The 19382-nt window shown below is 36.8% G+C and overlaps 4 protein-coding genes across 7 annotated transcripts in view; 3 read left to right on the top strand and 1 right to left on the bottom strand.

Annotated features, from left to right (window-relative positions):
- LOC149000403 (caffeoylshikimate esterase-like) overlaps positions 1-2741 on the top strand; it is a 58154-nt gene extending 55413 nt beyond the window's left edge. Inside the window, exons 7-8 of one of the 2 annotated variants that reach the window (XM_089139077.1) lie at positions 1127-1225; positions 2258-2739. In XM_089139077.1, the coding sequence (XP_088995203.1) occupies positions 1127-1225; positions 2258-2476 (318 nt within the window). In that variant the 3' untranslated portion in view covers positions 2477-2739. Of the gene's footprint in view, positions 1-1126; positions 1226-2257 lie in introns of both variants that reach the window. The other variant, XM_089139078.1, reaches the window with a different exon arrangement.
- Positions 2742-3566: 825 nt separating this feature from the next.
- On the bottom strand, positions 3567-5453 carry LOC149000402 (zinc finger protein JAGGED-like). The gene is made up of 5 exons (XM_089139160.1): positions 5302-5453; positions 5029-5120; positions 4661-4786; positions 4293-4377; positions 3567-4044 (listed from the first exon to the last, which is right to left on the bottom strand). The coding sequence occupies exons 1-5, from the start codon at positions 5451-5453 to the stop codon at positions 3567-3569; spliced, it is 933 nt and encodes a 310-aa protein (XP_088995286.1).
- A 3116-nt stretch (positions 5454-8569) lies between these two features.
- LOC149000401 (uncharacterized) lies at positions 8570-10112 on the top strand. The gene is made up of 3 exons (XM_089140751.1): positions 8570-8772; positions 8996-9261; positions 9368-10112. Exons 1-3 carry the CDS (start codon positions 8616-8618, stop codon positions 10022-10024), a joined length of 1080 nt encoding a protein of 359 aa, XP_088996877.1. The 5' UTR covers positions 8570-8615; the 3' UTR covers positions 10025-10112.
- Positions 10113-14923: 4811 nt separating this feature from the next.
- LOC149000400 (uncharacterized) lies at positions 14924-16323 on the top strand. 3 transcript variants are annotated; one of them, XM_089140937.1, is made up of 4 exons: positions 14924-15091; positions 15483-15682; positions 15783-15843; positions 15977-16323. In XM_089140937.1, the coding sequence occupies exons 2-4, from the start codon at positions 15516-15518 to the stop codon at positions 16292-16294; spliced, it is 546 nt and encodes a 181-aa protein (XP_088997063.1). In that variant the 5' UTR covers positions 14924-15091; positions 15483-15515; the 3' UTR covers positions 16295-16323. The 3 variants fall into 3 exon arrangements, with proteins under 3 accessions (XP_088997063.1, XP_088997062.1, XP_088997061.1); XM_089140936.1 differs by having other exon boundaries at positions 14933-15290; positions 15780-15843; XM_089140935.1 differs by having other exon boundaries at positions 14939-15091; positions 15780-15843.
- The last annotated feature ends 3059 nt before the right edge of the window (positions 16324-19382 follow it).

Below are 19382 nucleotides of genomic sequence, written 5' to 3'. Positions count from 1 at the left end.
TAGCAAGGGAAACTGAACGAGACCATCTAAGATAATTTGTCTCATTAAGTTTCACAATGGTTATCTGAAGCGGAGAAAACTCACGATCCTTATGAATGGAAGACATTGGAGACTCTTCAAATGTACCAGATAAAGGAGATATGGAATCATCCATCATCGCAAGGAGAAATTATTCAAAAAGTCCTTGAACTTTTTCAAAATTTACGAAAAAGTCCCTGAAATATTTTCGAAATTACTCCCACTAATTCACGTGAAAAGTATCTCCTCAGGTACCTCCAATTGTTATATTGTTGAATCAAAATACACCAAGAAAGTTTCCAAGAAAGATTGGAGGGACACAACTGGTCCGCTTAAATATCAGACTCCTTAGACAAAATTTTCCTAGACATGCACTTAATCACCCAATATACATTTCCAGGATACCCGAAAAGAAAACAAACATGTGAATAACGATTTTAAAAAAAAATTCTACAGCACCTCTGTAGGATGAAAACAAAACCTTGCCCTGATAGTGAATAGCGACTTCAAAAAAAAAATTCTACAACACCTCTGTAGGATGTAAACAAAACCTTGCTCTAATACCAGGTTGTAATGTGAGAAATTGCTCTTCTGAAGTTAAAGTATTCACAAGACCCCAATAGGATATTTATAGTTACAACCTAGTTAAGTCCTATACTAAATAGGAAAAAGAAATATAGAAATAAAACTCTAGACGTATGAGGAAACATAATCCTATTCTAATTAGGAAACCTCAGTTCATGTTTTCAACAGTTGGAAACCTAATTTTGGCTACAGAATATAAGTATGGTTCTTGACAAACATGCAATATATTGGCTTAAAATAATTCCCATTACATTAGTTTTTTGGGAAGAGTTTTCAGTCCAGGTGTTTGACCTATATGCACCAGTGCAATGGCCACTAGACCACTGATAGTGCTTGCATAAACGTCAATGGGGGGAAACTTTTACCTTCCATTGTGTGTGTGGGGGGGGGGGGTTCATTTTGCCCAATTTTTGTTTGGGTGTACGAACTACCAATCTGGATTGAGTCCTTTTCCTAATTATTTTCTAGTTTCTTCTTTTTGAAACTATTCAATTAATATGAAGTATGTCCCTTCACACTGCAGTATGATTACAATGTCATTTCGTACTCCGATCAAATGAGGTTGAAGACTGCTGTTGAACTTTTGAAAGCCACGCGTGACATTGAATCACAGTTGGAGAAGGTTAGTCTCTCTCTCTCTCTCTCTCTCTCTCTCTCTCTCTCCCCTCTCACACACACACACGGTTGAAGACTGCTGTTGAACTTTTCTCTGTGAAATGTACTAAGTAGGCATAGTTTTACCATATATTGTTGGGATAGTTGTCCTCTGTTCTTCTCTCTAGGATTGGCTAAAGGAACAAATGACCATGAAACTTTTTGAGACTGTACAACGATCAATGGTTGCCAAAGTGATTAGGCAACCCAATGTGCTAGAGGGGTTCCTTGGTGCCCTAGATATGCATTGTTGTAATATCTAAGCCATACTGATATAATTATGATAGTTATCTTCAATTTAAATATCAGTGGAATATGATAATACTAGTAATGGCCTAACATGAGAAACCAGGAAATAATACACATAAATGGTAAGCTTATCCCTTTTTGTCTTCTTCTTCTTCTTCTTGAGCACAAAATTGAGCAACATAGCACAAAATTAATCGTAGAGCATGTAGTTATGTTGTAATTCCATGCATCAACTTAGCTCAATAATTCAGTACACAAACCAAAAGAAAAAAATAAGGTTAGAATTAGATACTATTTTGTACAATATTTTAAAAAATAATAAAACACACACACACACACACACAATAGACGTCTGCCCAGGTGACAAGGCAGGCCAAGGTGGTCGCCTTTCAGGCGTCAATTGTCATCTTGGATCCTGAGCTGTGCCTGGACATCGGGCACTTTGACAACTATATGATGATGAAAGACCAAGTGCTTGGAGTCCCTACTTTCTCTCAGTGATCTGAACCTAGAGAGTCAAGGTGATTATCAATTCACATATATTTGAAATGTTTACAGTTGGAAAAGCAACAGGAATCCTCTGTATCTGCCATCCAGAATTGGCTAGAAAGTTTGTATGACTATGAAACTGTGATGAATGTATGATGGTCAGAAACTAAGTGATTGGCATTTAAATATTGATTGTTGAAATTTTTTAGCCTTTATTTCAGTATTGAAAAGGCTCAATTGTGATTGCAACTTTTCATCCCAGGTCTCATCTCCATTACTAATTCTCCATGGAGCAGCAGATAAGGTGACAGATCCCTTAGTGAGCAAGAATTTGTATGAAAAGGCTTCTAGTAATGACAAAACACTAAAGCTCTATGAAGGAAGTTATCATTCCATATTTTCAGGGGAGCCTGATGATAGGATTATTGAAGTGTTAGATGATATTGTTTTATGGCTTGATTGTCATTGTGCTTCGAATTAGTTCTTTGTTCTTTTCCAAGTTATTTTGTATTTGTTCCTATTTATATTTATTTATTTTCCATCATTAATTTCCTTTCTTCCAAACATTTGGGAATCTAATTTCTTATATAAACTGAGCAAGTTGTAAGTTGCACAGATTTGATGGTGAATTCCAAGCAACTGAAATTCATTGTCAACAAGCCAATTGTTGGTGACCTAAAAATTGGGTAAAGTGAGGGAATCAGTGTTTCACTTCTTAATAGCTTCACAACAGGAATCATGTTCCTGCTATATGCTCTGATCAAGTAAATCATTTTTAGTATACAACATCAACAATAAGAAGCCTTGTCCCACGTAAATGGTGTTGGCTATGTGGATTCTTGCTTAAAATCATTGTCATTTCCCTTAAGTTGCACACCACTTCCAAGGGAAATGAGTAATCTATGAAGTCTGGGAGGTCGTGTATATTGAAGATGTTTTGGTTTCTTTCTTTCAAACCATTATTAGAGCAGTCTTTTCTATATTTGTGCAGGTAAGAACCTTAAATAGACATGATTAATCATTTTTAACATGCCCAGAAGAAGAAGAAGAAGAAGAAGGGGGGGGGGGGTGGAGCACTAGGGCCTGCTTGATTGTGTCATCTAGATTCTTAAGAAGATCAGCTTCAGTAGTTAATCTGCTATGGAAACATGGAAAACTGCAGTAAATTTTCAAAATAATTTTCTCTGAAACCAATAAAAAAAAATAGTATTTCTCTTATGCTGCTTGTCCTGGGCATTCCTGTTCCCACTAAAACAACACTTGACGCAAACATGTAGTCATCCCTGCCATATTATTATTATTTTTTTCTGGGTAATCATATAGTCATCCCTACCTGAAAACCCAACTGGCTGACTTTGTCTAGGAACTCAAAAGCTGCCATCCACACTTTACTTTCTTTCAAATGGGGAATAAACAAAAATATTTTAGAAAACCAAAATTGCTTCTCTTTCTTGCATGTGATTGATGAGAGAGTTGGAGATCCAAGACTCTCTCTCTCTCTATCTCAGTTTGTTTTGTTCTTTCTCTTTGAGGACCACATGTCACGGCATTGCCTGGTGGAGCTTCCACTCTTACATCTTAAACTTGTCATCCTGAAATAGATTGATCGAAGAAGGATCCAAAATCTGCTGCTGTGCGCCCCTACCTCCATTGCTACGACACCAATTTGACCCAACTGCTCCTTCTCCCAATGCTGATGCCGACAAATCCATCGCCTGTCTGACACTCTTAACTCTATCATCAGATGGAAACCCACTTCCCAATGAAGCTCCAGTGCAAGTGTAACTCAATAATTCTGCTGTTCTTCTGAGATTTTGGTTTGGATTTCCATGATTTATGCTTGGCAAGACATTGAAGGGATGAAGAGGAGTTGAAGGGGTTGGGTAATGATTAGGAAAGGGAGCAAAACAAGAAGAAGAGCTGTAGAGATTTGATTCTGGAAAAGATGGTGGCAAGATTGATGATGAAGAAACAGGAAATAGTTTTCTTGGGTAAACAGATCCAAAAGGTAGAGAAGAGTTCATGCTTGCACTTTGGAGATCTCTATATCTGTTAGTTTTCTCAATGTAGAAAATAAAAGAAAGTGAAAATCTTGAAGGTGGTCCATCATCTAAGAATGTCACAAGGTAGTTATTAGCTTATTAATGTTCTTTTCTTGGGCTCCAGTCACTGTAGATTTGGTAAAATCAAGAAAGTGAAAACCTTCCTTTTTGGCAAATCTGTGCCTTGCCCACATTTGTTATCTTTAAAGAAAAATTACATGGTAGATCAGAAGTTGATGTTGTTGCATAACATACCCTAAACGGGGAACCCCCTGTGTGGCTAGGTTTTCATTACTGTAGACCAGCTGACGAGCCTGATTCAGTGTCTCTGTCTCCCTTTCTGAAACACACACACACACACAAAACATAAAAAATCATTCCTAAGCAAATCAAGACCGACCAAGAATTTCTGCAATGCAACTTTCTGTAGGCAATAGAAGTTAAGTTATAGAAATCAGAGATGATAGCATTTCATGGAAATTCAGTGAGAAAACTAGCATGCAACAGTGATTAACTTCATTAAATAGTAGCAGCTTTACAGTTCAATGAAGTGAAAATGTCTTGCTTTATTAATCAAAACCTGACGATGTTAATTTATTGTTGTATTTATTTGATTGACTTGCCTTGTCTATGGCGATTCATGTGTCCACCTAGAGCTTGGGATTTGCAGAACTTGAGGGAGCAAAACCTACACTCGTAGGCTTTTCCATTATCTCCATTCTTGGGATCACTTTTCTTTCTCCTGTTACCTGCAATCATCCAAATAAAGCAACTTCCATGAGATCAACTACTCTTGAAATTATTACCTTCATAGCCCAATATTTTATCCTTGTTCATGATTAATTTGCCCTCTCTTCCCACTCTTCCCACTTGAAGAATCAGTGAAAAGAAGAAGAAATTCAAAATAAATTGCTTTGTTCACTTCAAGGTTGGAAGAACCATTTGGGTTTCTTTATTATAGCTAGCCAATGGGATCATCTGGCTTCTATACCACTGCTGGAGCTCTCCTCAGGAACTTGTTTCACATCTCTTCCACATTCCTCAGGCAAGTGGTTGAGGTCCAATGGGTGCCTCTCTGGGCTCCTGCAGATACATATACAAGAGATGGTATATGTGATCAAGAGTGTGTTAGTGAGAGAGAAGTAGAAGAAACAATAGCAAGGAAGGTTGGGAGAGGCTTACATGGTAACCAAGACAGAAAAACAGCAAAAAATGTAGATGAAATTGCACCTGGGTCTATGATAAAGAATGCTTGTGAGGTTACAATACACCAGCTTGAGACATTAATATAGAGAATAGCTGAGAAAGAGTGATGGTGTGAAAGGGAGCCAGAAAGTTCTCTCTCAGTTTGTCTGTCACCCCCAACTCCACATCTCTCTCTCGATCTTGTGACCCCTTGAGCAGGGGTGATGTCATCAGACACAGAGGCTTAGGTTGGGAGTAGCAGTGCTCAAAAGGTGTAGGTTGGGAAGGGGGAACTGAGAGAGACGTTGCCTACCATTGTGGACCTGCGTAAGGATACAAACAAGGGGAAAAGGACTTTCTGATGCTGGCAGCATATGTAGAGTCCGGATCTTTACCGCGTGTGAACTGTTTGTGCTCCTTTACGCTTCTCCACCACAAATTTAGAATGAGGCTCACCTCTAAGTACCGATAAAATGAAGTCCAAATCAGCTCTCCATCACAGAAAACAATGTGCTTCCCTAATGCTTTTGAACCACACAGTAGGGGACGGGTATACATGAGACCCACTGAGATTTCTACTTCTGATTTTCTTTTCTTCCAATGTTTATAAGTGGGTCCAATCAGTATTCTATAGTAGGTGAATTGTTAGGGGAGCACATTGTTCTCCCCTAACAGGACGTGATCTAGACTTGATAAAATGAACCAAAAGTGAGACACCCAGTGAACCTCACATGGCTCCCTCCAAATTTATGATGGTGAAGTGTGAGAAAAGTAAGAGAACCCTACCCTAACGGGTGGAGAATCCAGACTCGCATATATAAGCTACCTAGGTCTCTATGAACACCTCTCATTCTGCTCCTTGGCTGCCTCCCCACATTGCATGTCAAAGTTACTTCCCTTACATAAATAAAATTTGTGCAGGAAATGAACAATCAAATGCGTTGTTCAAAAGTTACAAATTCATTTGACATTGATGATCATCTAAGTCAACAAGACTCAATACATAGGGTTAGATCGTTCTAAATGATAGGTCAAAGATTTTCAGAGTTGAATCCTTGTTAGTTTTCTAAGATCTTTGAAGAGCTTGTAATCCTCATTTCTTTTCAGACAGACTGCTTCAGCTTATGTCAAAGCTACACTGCAGTTCTCAATAGTACCCTAAGCATGTAAGCCTCTTCGCAACTCAACTAGAGGACCTCAATACTTACCAAAAAAAAAAAAACTAGAGGACCCCAATGATGGAACTTGAAAACGAATACTGTGAATTTCATAGGAACTTGTTAATGAATAATGACCTTGAGAACGCCAGATCAAATGGTTCGGATGAACTCCAATAAATAAATAAACAAATAATGGCGACATGGAGATTTAAATTGGTTCATACATCAACAAATATGTTGCATCCACCAATAAACTGAGTTGAATATCAAATTCATACTATGCATGGAAGATGGTTAAAATGGATATATTTCAAGAACACCCAAGTCAAACTTATTATAGATTCTCATCAGTTAATTAGAACAAAACACCAAGAAATTACCTACAAAAACAGAAAACAATTAAAGATTTAATGCGGTTTACACACTAATGCGGCGTGCTATGTTCACAGGCAAAGAAGAAGAGCTTACACTATATAGGAAGAAAATTACAATAGAGATTCTCAATCAATTATCAGAACGACATTACAAAGACTCTCACTAAACATCCTAAGACAAAATTTCCAAATCTCACAATAGCTAAATAGGAGAACATAGAGTTCATATTTATAGTTTGTAAATGGGTAAACCAATCAACCTATCTGGGTTGAGTCGTTGTCCTAAGCCGTTTGCTTCCATTACCAATCTTACAAATCAGATCATCAGATCATCCACCAAAATATGTTGATGCGGATCCATCTTTGAAGTAGGGTACAAGATTTCCAACAGATGACATCATCTAAAACCTTATCCTGGAAAACCCCAAAATTTCAAGAAGACAATAAGGTAAATGTATAGTACTCCAAGTGAATTGGATTAATATCATACATATGTCTTGGATCACCACCAAAATGTATTGAGACAAATAAATCTTCAAACTGATAAGGGTTTGGTACAATTTTCATTCATAAAAATAATAATAATAATAATAATAATAATATTATGCTTAGCTTCAAATTCAAAAGTTAGGATAGCATCACTGACCTTTGAGCTCACCAATGCAGATTAAAGAGAATGATATTATAAATTTCAATATCAAACCAACTTAAGCAGCACGTGTTTTCCAATAATTAACCTAAGATCAAGAACAAGAAAGAAAAGACGAGATATGTGAGCCATAAAAGCTAGCTTGTGACCAATCGTCTCCCTCTAATTAAATCTTATTTAATGTGTTAGGTATCAAGTACTGAATAATTAGAAGCTTATTCAAAATTTTCAAACGTGTAAGTATGAAGTTGTAGTTAGGAATGAAAAGTTGAAGAAGTTGCAGAGAAAAAAAGAAAGAAAGATGGCAGCTGATAAAAAAAATAAATGATAAAACAGCATCGCTAGGAAAGATCCATCAGGTCATGAGAGTTGGTAGTTACTTCAACTACTTTTGGGAGTTTTCATTTCGAGTTGCCATGAATGACCTTGAGAAGTTTTTGTTTAAATCTAATTACGAGCGTAATGTAGGTCATCATGAATTTTTTTTGCTGAGACACAACAGCCCATAACTTAGAGAAATTAAAGAATGAAAATTGCAAACAAAAATCAAAAGATCTCAAATTAATTAACAAGGATTTGCATGATTTGACAAAATTATTCATATTGCCGTGAGATGAGACCTATTAACAAGCAGTGGAAGTTTAGGGCTACAGCAACTCATCTTTGTGATCTCTCAGGTTTCAATCTAAACCATTGCAGCATATATATCTCTCTCTCTCTCTCTCTTCTCTATTTGTCTAGTTGTGCACCAGCGAGATTGGTCCACGTAGTCATCTAGCTAGCTTATCATGCAAGATGACAAGTGGGAAAAGGATACTGGTGCAAAAGGAGGAAGCAGGGAAGGAAGGAGGTGGGTGGTTAGTGGTGGTTGGACGGGAACAAACAAGAAAATCTATCAGGAGTGACAGAGACTCAACTTTATGCACAAATGATTGCCACTCGTTCTCCCTTAGAAATTGACTAAAACGTCGCCTCATCTGATTGAAACTTCTCTAAGTTTCCATCTGTCAATGTGTTAGATGAGATAATCTATCCATCTAGAAGAGACTGGTTCTTCTCTTCTTCAAAGATGATGAGCTGCATCAGGACACCTGACTGTTATTATTTATACTGAAACCTTACCTTTTCAGGTCTCCTTTCTAAAAAGCACCACCTTCAGTTTGATCTATATTCCTTTTTCCTTTTTTCTGGGTCACCTTCAGACTTGAGTATGGATCAGGAGAACCTTCCTCCTGGTTTTAGGTTTCATCCAACTGATGAAGAACTCATCACTTATTATCTCACTCACAAAGTTTCTGATTTTCGATTTTCTTCAAGGGCTATCACTGATGTTGATCTCAATAAATGTGAACCTTGGGACCTCCCAGGTACTTCTTGGTTATCATCAGTTTCTTGAATTGGGAAATCTTTTTTCTTGTTTTTTGGGGTGGTTTCTGTAAATATATATCAGCTATTTTGCTAGAAAAAAATTTGTCAAATGATTTGATTCAGGTTTTCTCTGAAAAGGAAGAAATTAGTGTACTGCCTTCTTGAGCATTTGCGATTTCCAGTTATTACTAAAAGGTGTATTGTTTTTGAAATTTCATGCAGGCAAGGCTAAGATGGGAGAGAAAGAATGGTATTTCTTTAGCTTGAAAGATCGAAAATACCCAACTGGGCTTCGAACCAACCGAGCTACAGAAGCAGGCTACTGGAAAACTACAGGGAAAGATAAAGAGATATTTCACTCTGGAGTACTAATTGGGTTCAAGAAAACCCTAGTTTTCTACAAAGGTAGAGCTCCTAGGGGTGAGAAAAGCAACTGGGTAATGCATGAATACAGGCTGGAAAACAATCCATACAAAGCTGCTAATAAGGTAAACACAAAAACATAATGGTTATAATTTTTGAGAATCACATCTTCTGGATACATGCACATATGTTAATTAACTCTATATGGTTTCCCTATTTTTTGTTTCACAGGAGGAATGGGTGGTTTGTAGGGTCTTCAAGAAGAACTCCAATGGTAAAAGGCCACTATCAGATCCAACAACATCAAATCCATCTCTTGAATCTACTTGTGAGGCAGCCACATTGGTGAATGATCAGATAGGAGAGGCTGAATTTCCTCAAGATTTGAATAATCTGGTGAATTCTTCAAGCTGTTTTGGTGTTAGTTCTACTGCTAACGACGTAAACAACAGCAATCGCAACAATGAAAACAACATTAGCACAAACTCGAATTGGGCTTCTGCAAGAGATATGACAAACCATCCCTCACTGTCTTGGTCATCTGGCTTGCTTGGCTCAAATCTCTCAATGAGCTCAATGCTTTTGAGGACACTTCAACTAGGTGGTTATCAACCACGCGAATCTACAATTGGTGATTTAAGCTCTCTAACAACACAAGTGAATTCGAACCTCTCAACTTCTTCCTCCACTATTATGGATTCTGTGCAGCAACAACCATTCAATAAAACCTGGACTCTCTTTGGTGAAGTTGTTGTAAAACAACTAACATACAACAACTGTAAATTTCTTCTAGTTTTCTTCTTTCTGGTGGAAGAGATGGTTCCAAGTCCACAATCCAAAGCTGGGACCTTTATTGCCATTGATAAAATTCTGTCATTTGACAACTAGGGAAACCCTATGTGCATTTTCTGTTTAATTATGTCATGATGCTTTGGCATTCATTCTAGTAAATTGTCATAAATCCCAAAATAATAGAAACTCTATTTGCTACTTATAATTTATGTTTATTATGCTCTGAAAAGATCAGTCTGGTGCATTTTCTTTTAAATATTAAAGGTTTCTTTCATTCTTTCTGATCAATTAATCAAAACATTGTTTAAAGGCATGGGTGGAAACATGTATTATTCTATGAAGTTCTTAGTTAGCTGTTCCAGCAGCTGCTTCTTACTAATGAACCTAGAAGAAAAGTACACATTAGAAACCACAAAACTAAAAACTGCTAGGAACTGAACAAGAAATGAATAGCAATTACAACGACTCATCTAGTATATACAAATAGACAAAGTGAAATTGGAACTTAAGAAAACCTACAAGAAATTCGTATGCATGAATGCTGGGTTTCATGGGTGATCAAAGCTGAAAACTTGTGAGCTCCATTGGGTCAGACAATAGGTAATGTGGCTGAACAGGTCCAAATGCAAGTGTAGGTTAGGAAGTTTAATGATCTCTAGCCCTTCTTCTTCATACTTGTTGAGGAAGTGTTTTGAAAGGGAAGGGCTAGCTGGTGCTGGACGTTCGAGATCTGTTCCTCTTCATGAATGCTAACTGGTGTTAGACGTCCATGTATGTCAGCTGAAGCTATTTCTTTAGAACTGTCAAATGTTCTGTGATCAGAAAATGAACTCGGCGGAGAAGAGCAAAGCTTCTTCCTCTTTGTTTTTTTTCATATGTAAAGCAACTGACAAAGGATGCCTTGGAATTGGTTGTATTCAAGATGTGAATAAAGCCCTTCTTTGTAAATTTTGTTAGTCAATAATATCAAGCTTCCTTCTTGTAATTTATTGTAAGTTATATCAAAGAAAACTACTCCTAACAGTTCCACATATTCTTCTTCAATATGATTTGGTGGTAGAGGATAATTTTTCTATACAACCATTGATGCAGGCTGGAAATTTGAAACCCAATCCTAGGTGCTAGCTCTTCTTAAAAATGTCAACTTTGTGTTTTGGCCAAAGCCCATTTGAGTAGCTTTCATATAGGCTAAGTAACCAAGTACCACATAGATGGGCCAGTTTCCAACCCAAACAACCTAACCCCACTCAAAAAATAAGAGTCAATTTCACAAGTGGTGGAATCCTAGTAAAACCCCATTTCCATTTTTGTCATGCTACACCTTCTCTTGTTAGCAATCTTGGTCTTTACATGACAATTAAGCTCAACTTCAGCAAGGAAAGATTGTAACAAAGTATCTCTAAGTGGAAAGAGATTTAGAACAAGAATAGAGATTCTGGAACTGACATCTCTATAGATGGCTTTTCAATTCTATTCAAGAGATCTAGATTTGGAAATCCATTTATAAATTCTACTCCATCCAGATGTAGGTAACAAACATGCCGAAGACGTTTCCGGTCGATCCACCAAAAGACAAGGTGAGCTAGCCAAGAACACTCTATCTTAAAAGATCGGATTCATCGAGAAAAGGGCTCAGGTCCAAAGTAAACCAAGTTGAGTTCTTTCTCCCAAAATCATGTTGATCACTTTCAAGCTTCAATTGAAGAATTGAAGAATCTGTTGGGACCTCATAAATATGGATTGTCACCATCAACTTGAGCTAGTAAGTCGATATCTGCCTACAATAAAAGACCTGGCTAGAAGAGTTCTCTCTTGGACTTATTACCTATTACCATTAATTTGATCTCTCTTATTTTATGATAATTGTCCATATCCATATCATCGCATCCAATTCAAATTTGAGTTCATATGATCAATCTCTTTCCGTTTTAATATTGCACATTAAACATGAGGATTTTATTTGTAGCTTTCAATGTTGATATATGCAATGACCACAGCTTCATGACCATTTTCTAATCCTAACCTTATAATTAAAACCCAAAGAATAAAAGTTTCATTCCTATAAGTTATCTTGGATCTCTCATCCTCCATTAGAATCATTTAATTCAGATTTACACACCACAAATTATCCCCATTTCACAATAGCTTCCCAATTTGAGTTTATGTAATCTAGCCAAAGGTTAATCATTTGGTGAAAAGAAGCCAACATTACATCATTCATTCTGGAGAATCCTAGTATCAATGGCACTACCTTCACGTTTTTCTCCACACACTTAAGAAAGAGATCCACCTTGTCAGATGTGAGCAGACGTTCTTCCTAAATGTGTGGTGGAACAGTTTAATATATAGAAGGTCCCTAACTTGGATAAATCCACTAACTTAACCTATTAGACCGATCTAATTTGTCTTTGGATTGGGTTGACCCGAAAGGTCGATCGAGATTGGCCAAAGATATTCCAACTTGACCTTAAGTTCGATTGCACAGATGCTAAATTAAGAAAGTATAAGGGTGCATTTGGCTCCTCTCATTGGAGAGAATCTTATAATAAATGTCATTGAGTTATAAGATTTAACCATGTATAATATTTTAATTTTATTGGATGTCTCAAAAGAGATAGAAGTAGAGTATTCTAATTCATGCACTTTCGTTGGATTTAATATAACCGTTAGATTATGATACTATATGTGACCGAATCCTATAATTCATTGAACGTTTATTAGAAAAGCCCTTCCAAAGAGAAACTCTTTAGGGTTAAGTAGGTACTCTAAAAAGACAAAATGCCGGCCAATTAGTTTTGATGGTTCAAGTCATTCATTTTAGGCAAAAAAGTTGCTTGCACGGCTCACCTAGTTTTTCATATGGGAAGCATGTCAATTTTGAATAAAAGTTAATTAAGAAGCCCATTTCGATTACCTATCTTGTATTTATTGCTATTTCTTCAAACAGTTTTTCTTTTCTTTCTTTTTTTTGATTAGATTCTTTTTGCATCTCGTTGACCTGTTAATGGTATACCTGGGTAATTCAAGAAACCACAATTTTGCCTCTCAAATTATCCAACCAGTCTCAATTATGGTCAACCACCAAACATTCAAAACATAATGGATTCTACGGTGGGTCAATGGCCTTTGACTTTTCAAAGCCCTTTATTGGTGGTAATTAGTTCAATTATTGGAAAATTGCTTCTCTGTACAAATGGTCAAGATTTAAAGTGGTTCCCATTTTAATTTTAATTTTCTTTTGGGTTTTAGTGGTGTAATTGAAAAAGTGGGAAAAAAAGAAACAAAGAAAACAAAATGGGTGGACGAGATTCAATCTCGATCACCAGAATTCATCCATGCCATTTGCAGCTCAGTGCTGTGCATTTACCATTCGTAGCTCAATGCTACGCATTAAATGTGCAACACTAAAGCCAAATCGCAATTATTGGATCTGTAGTTTAGTTTGTTAAGCAAATTCAATAGTTAATCAATTGGTTTGGATTGGTTTTGATTCAATTCCATTAATTTTAGTGTGTAAATAAGTGAGTTCATAATCAATCTAATTAGGATGTATTGCTCTAATTTGATTCGAATTTTTTTATTGGATCCTTCTACTGGTTGGGCAAGGGCATCAATGGTTCGATCTGGGTTGATTTCGGTTTTGGGTTATTTGGGTAGGATTTGGTATTGGGTAATGGCTTAGGTTCAAGTTTGATCGGCTAAATTGTATTTTAGTCTTGGATCTTGCCTCTTGGATGTGAAGCCCAAACAATTAATCTCTTTGATTACGTCGGGCTAAGTTTTTTATGGTTCAGGTTCGGATTTCACTTTAGTTCATTTGGTTTGGATTGATGGACCACTAGTAAGTTGGACTGAACCCCCCCCCCCCCCCCCCCACAAAAAAAAAAAAACCAACCCATATCCCATCCAATTAGCCTTGAACTAGTTTGTTTTGAGTTTTAACAGTTTGATTTGATTCGGTTTGAAAAACGGATTCCAAAATTGACACCTTTTATAGTAAACGGATTCCAAAATTGACACATTTATAGTAGAGCAATTGTTTCAGAAACAATCTATCACATACTTTTTAAAATACATAAGAAGTTTATTAATTTGTATTCGAAAAAATCATCTGCTGTGTACAACGATGCACATATATGCCAAATAACTGGTTGAGATTTATAGATTGATTTCAAATTTGAAAACTTCAAAATAGTCTTATAATTTTTTTGCTTTCTTAGCCAGTTTATTGCTGTGCACAGGATATTTTCCTTTGCATTGGTATTGACTCATATTGAGTAATATCTTGGATTAGAATCTTACCCTTAAAAATAAAAAGGAAAAATTTACTGGTTCAATTGGAAAACTGCTGCAATTGTGCAATTGAACCGGTTAATTGACCACCAGGTTCTACTCTACATTCAAGCACATGTTGGGGTGAGGGGCAAAATTGACATTCCAGTCCATACGAAAAAGCGAATATTCCACGTCGTGATTCTTGTACATGTACTATCATTGGTCCGACATAACAAGAAGACGCTCCCTGCCAGTAGAAAAATATCCAAAATTAAAATAATAATTTCTTATTGATTTTTGAAAAAGTCTTCTTCCTTCAACGTTCAACCACGTGCTGACAGTGCATAGACAACTATGAAACCGGATAATTTTCTTTTCTTTTTTTTCTAAATTGAAAAAAAAAAAAAAAATTGAGTGGACGGAATTTCGCTACGGAGAAACGGGTGTACCCGTTCACCGTGTTTCAAGAGAGAGGCATCGAGTTCCTCTCTAACGGCGTCAACGCCACCGTTAGAGAAAAATTAATACTTAATTTTTTATTTTTTTTTAATAATTTGACCATTTGAAAAAAGAAAAAAAGAACAGAGGAGAGAGAAAGAGACAAGAGGAACTAACTCCAAAGCAATTCAACGGGGAAGCACCGCCTTCGTCATAACGAAAAAAAAAACCAAAAAAATTCCGCTTTCTGAGAAATAAATAATTATGAGCTGTTTGCGGGTTTTCTTTCCGTCATACGACATATTCGCTGCCCTATAAATCGAACCAAACACCACTAGTCAGATTCTTCTTCTGGTACCAACCCAAAATTTTCTTTTCTTTTCATTTCATTTCTTCCGTTTTTGAATCCTCCATTTGGAGGAGATTCGATTTTGTAGAGTAAGCTATAAGGTAATCTCGATCTGTATAACCTGCTCTAATTTTTTTTTCTTCTCGGTGTTGTAAATTTTTTAGGGTGTTCTCGCCATAGATCTGAGTAGTTTACGATCTTTTTTTTAAGAGATTTCTTGAGGAAAAATTGTTACTTTTGATCGGAGAGAATTTACTATCATGTTTTTGTAGATCGGAAAGATAGAAGCAGAAGAATAAAGTTCGTTTTTTTAGTCTCGTTTTTCTTGATTCTCTTCTTTAGAGTGTTTTTTTGTTTTTTTTTTTTTCATTTGAAGTTCAATTTTCTTAACAGATCGTTCTTTGGTGAATAGATTTAGAGTTTCTTGTTTGTTAGACCACAACTCTGCCCTTGCGTTTTATCTAAATTGTGAAAATTGTTTTCGTTTTACAGGCTCTCGGCTCGGATCTTTAAGAAGCTGCGAAGATGAACTATTGCGGATATCAACCGGGCACCTTCGCATCCTATGACGAGTTGAGAAGTGCCGTTCCTGTTTCTGATAGGAAAGATGTGGTTATTTGCCCTAAGCCTCGGCGATTAGGTGGATTCAACCCTGTTTTTCATGATCCGAGGCCGTTGCGATGGCAGTTGAGGTAAACTCCACAAATCCTATCGTTTGAACTTCCATCTGATTCACTCAGCCCTCCCAAAATTCTAACTTCCTTTACGTCTATGTTTTCGTGTGAGCAGCAGTCATCAAGCGGAGGTTTGCGAATCCAAAGCTGGGTCGGAACTTATTGATCTTCTTACAAAGGTAGTCCTGCTCCCCTTGCTTTCATGGCCAATTGATCATCTAAACATTTTTTATTCCTAGATCTGCACTGAATCTTCAAATCTCTGGTTCTTAAGGAAAATTATACACTTTTTTTTTTTGTTGGGTTTTCCAGGGTGTTTGTGGTGGTGAGCAATCAAACACAATCACTCAGATGGCCTCGTCGCCCCCGTTTTTCAGTGGGTCACCGCCGAGCAGGGCTACCAACCCACTAATCCAAGATGCTCGTTTTGGGGAAGAGAAACTAACTGGTTTGTCGCCGCTGCAAGGCATGGTTCCTTCAGGAGTTTCATCTTCATCTTCACAATCACCATCCCACAAGGGAGGCTGCGCTCGCATGAAGTTTGGGCATAAACCAGCTGCGGTGAGAATTGAGGGGTTCGATTGCCTTGACAGGGATAGGCGAAACTGCAGCATTCCTGCAGTAGCCTAAATAGTAAGAACCCCATTCTTTACCTAGTACATAGAAAGAAGAGCTGCTGAAAAATCCCTCTTTTGTTTTTGTTTTTTCAAATCTAATCTGATTTTGGTAGAAGAGACCCAACAGAGGATGAGAAGAGAAAAGAGAGAGGTATGAAGAGATTGGTTCTGTTATTTATTGTAAATAGGTGGTTTTTTCCTAAGTAATCTAGTGTGTGTGAGTGTGTGTAGTATGTAAAGGATGGGGGGGGGAGGGGCAAGAGGAGAATGATTATGTATGTAAGTATGTTTGATATAATCATATCTCATCACAAATAAAGGAGAGGAGGCAAGAGGAGTAATGCTGCAAGCCTGCAAGCAACAGCAACCAGACCTTCTTTCTTGTTTTTAGGTTTTCTATTTATTCCATCCATTTAGCTAGAAGAGGGTTTAGGAAAGGGCTCTGTGGGGTCTCTGTGTCTGGTACTTTTTGGTGTCCATTTTGTTTCCATTCCCTCTTTTTCTCTTTTGTAATGTATAAAATGGGTGATGGAAGGAAAGGGGGAGATGGGTTCTTTTGGCTGTTGGGGGTTTATTTTACCTTTGCGGCTTCAGGAGTAAGAGAATATGTAAAAAAAGGAAGAAAAAACTCCCATAAATTAAGTTATTGGGAGTTTCAATTTCATCAGTTTGTAAATATATTTGCCCCTTGCAGTGAATGGTTTGTCATTTATCTAATGCTGTCTATGGATTCTTTTGTTTGTTTTCACTTTCCTGTTTCCACTTCCATCTCTGTTTCTGTTTTTAAGATCTCTTCTCCCAACCACCTCTCTGTGTGGGGGGGGGGGAGGTTTTGGCATTATTGTCTTCTGCTGACAGCTGACCCCATTTACTGTTGCTGAAAGCTTTTACATGTGGTGGCACCACTGCGCTGGCCTCTCTATGTTCCCTGAATCGTCTTTTCTTGGTTGGGGCTTTTACATGTGAGTTGGCACGGATCACAAGATTTAAGACTGATGAAAGGAATCTTTAGAGTTGAATTTGAGCTGTATACCCGCTAACAAGAGCAAATTGCACTAATATCCAAAATAGAGGCTTTTATATATAGAGTAATTTGCACTAATACTGAAAATGGAGGTTTAAAGCATTGATAAATAAATAGTGAGTTAATTATTTTATTAATGGAATCGACTTATGTATTTAATAAATTGGGGTGTCTATATTTTTCAAACAAAAAATAGGGTGTTTTATTTTGATGTGTTAGTTCGATTTGCTTTTATATTACTACAGAAAAAAATTAGGTATAGTTTGCATATAGGGGGGAGAAATTTTGACCATAAATATATTTGAGCTCTTCAGACTCTTTTTTAGTAATATTTTGGGGTTAAATCTAAGTTATATTAAGGGGAACTTCTTGTAGAACCATTGAAGGGTTGAAGCGCAAATAATGATTGGCATTTCTTAGTGATGAGGTTTGATGTGTTCTATAGTATATATAATAGTCTCTTATCTCTTAATATAAAGTTGCCTATGTTAAGAAAAAAATTATAATGGTTCAAGCACGTTTTTCGAACATGATTTTAATGGATTCACATTGTCTGTAATTCCTTTCCTTACAATTTCTTGTAATTCTCTCATAGGATTGTGCCATGTGGCACTTAAGTAATTCAATGGTTATCCAATTTAAAATAAATTTGTATTTTATTTAAACTCACTCATAAATTTGAATTTTATTTCAACTCTAATTTGTTGGATAACCTTTGGATTACTTAAATGCCACATGGCACAATCTTATGAAAGAATTACAGGGAATTGCAGGGAAAGGAATTACAGACGATGTGAATCGGATTTTAATCCATATCTTCACTTAATTGGGAAAAGAAAATTTTAGGAGATTTTGATTTTCTAACATTGTTTTTCTTTTTGTATGATATTTTAGAATCATTTTTCTTATAAGAATATTTTAAAACCATTTGGATGCAGAGAAAATTAAATTTGGATCTTCCACCTAGATGAGAGAACTTTTTAATTTATGTGGTTGGTATGATATTTTAAAATTTTTTTTGTAAGAATATTTTAAAACCATTTGGTACGATATTTTAAAACTAATTTTCTTGTAAGAATATTTTAAAACCATTTGGATGTAGAGAAAATGGAGTTTGGATCTTCCACGTACATGATAGAAGTTTTTAATTTTTTTTTTTTTGGTAATCAATTGTTTTATTCCGAGCGGGCGAGGGGTGGGGTGGAATATAAATCCACCAACCACACAGCGGAAGTTGTTCATTCTTTCGGGGCCGAAACCAAAAGGGCCTTCCTGGCTAGGAGATCTCCTATAACATTAGAACTCCTAAGAATAAAAGCAAGGATACAATGTATGAAATTATCCATTAAATAATTGATATTCTGAATTAGAGGCTCTACCACTATTGGTGGTTGTATTTCACCTTCAAGGTACCTGATTATCTGCTTGCAATCGGTCTCAATTAGAATTGACTCGTATCCACTTGCAAGTGCCTCCAATAAACCTGCTCTGAAAACAATAATTTCTCCTTCTTCTGCGGAGTTATATGTCCCAGGTAATGATGAAGCACTCAGGAGTTTTCCCTCGGCGTCACGAATAGTAATGCCGGCTCCGCCCTTCTTCGTCCTTGCTATTCATGATGCATCTGTATTTACTTTCACAAAGCCTCGTGGAGGAGGTTCCCACATCGAGTTGTTTCTTCATTTTCCACCCCCCCCCCTCTCTATATTCGGCTTGGCTGATTTTTGGTTGTTCCAGGACTCATGCAATGAGGTAGCTGCCCGCTCAACCACTTCTTGGGGTTGCCAACTCCGTTCCCCCATAACCTATCATTTCTGGCTTTCCATATCCACCACACTACAAAGGAACAAAGACTCTTCAAAATTTCTGCTTCTTGTTGCCTTAGCTTACTGAATTCTTTACATATAGATAACCATTCTTGAAGGGAGCTACATTTGTCATCTGAGATCCTCCATGAGAGAGGGGACCCAAACCAGATAGAAGTTTTTAATTTGTAGTTGGTATGATACTATGATATATTTTTAAAAAAAAATCATAAGAATATTTTTAAGCCATTTGGATTATGAAAAAATGGAGT

The sequence above is a fragment of the Hakea prostrata genome, chromosome 11 (genome assembly GCF_041222555.1).
Source record: "Hakea prostrata isolate BN-2017 chromosome 11, UWA_Hpros_2, whole genome shotgun sequence".
Taxonomy (NCBI): Eukaryota; Viridiplantae; Streptophyta; class Magnoliopsida; order Proteales; family Proteaceae; genus Hakea; species Hakea prostrata.
The sequence above is the reverse complement of the archived record's forward strand: the minus strand, read 5'-3'. Positions and strand labels throughout refer to the sequence as shown.

Bases quoted from the DNA above. Each gene is read 5' to 3' on its own strand.
- LOC149000402 (XM_089139160.1), bottom strand. From the start codon at position 5,453: ATGACATCACCCCTGCTCAAGGGGTCACAAGATCGAGAGAGAGATGTG. The intron at 4,787-5,028 runs GTATAGAAGCCA...GGATGATTGCAG, and splicing joins TGAGGAGAGCTCCAGCAGTG to GTAACAGGAGAAAGAAAAGT. The intron at 4,378-4,660 runs GCAAGTCAATCA...TGTGTGTTTCAG, and splicing joins CATGAATCGCCATAGACAAG to AAAGGGAGACAGAGACACTG.
- LOC149000401 (XM_089140751.1), top strand. From the start codon at position 8,616: ATGGATCAGGAGAACCTTCCTCCTGGTTTTAGGTTTCATCCAACTGAT. The intron at 8,773-8,995 runs GTACTTCTTGGT...AATTTCATGCAG, and splicing joins TGAACCTTGGGACCTCCCAG to GCAAGGCTAAGATGGGAGAG. The intron at 9,262-9,367 runs GTAAACACAAAA...TTTGTTTCACAG, and splicing joins CATACAAAGCTGCTAATAAG to GAGGAATGGGTGGTTTGTAG.
- LOC149000400 (XM_089140936.1), top strand. From the start codon at position 15,516: ATGAACTATTGCGGATATCAACCGGGCACCTTCGCATCCTATGACGAG. The intron at 15,683-15,779 runs GTAAACTCCACA...TCGTGTGAGCAG, and splicing joins CCGTTGCGATGGCAGTTGAG to CAGTCATCAAGCGGAGGTTT. The intron at 15,844-15,976 runs GTAGTCCTGCTC...TGGGTTTTCCAG, and splicing joins TTATTGATCTTCTTACAAAG to GGTGTTTGTGGTGGTGAGCA.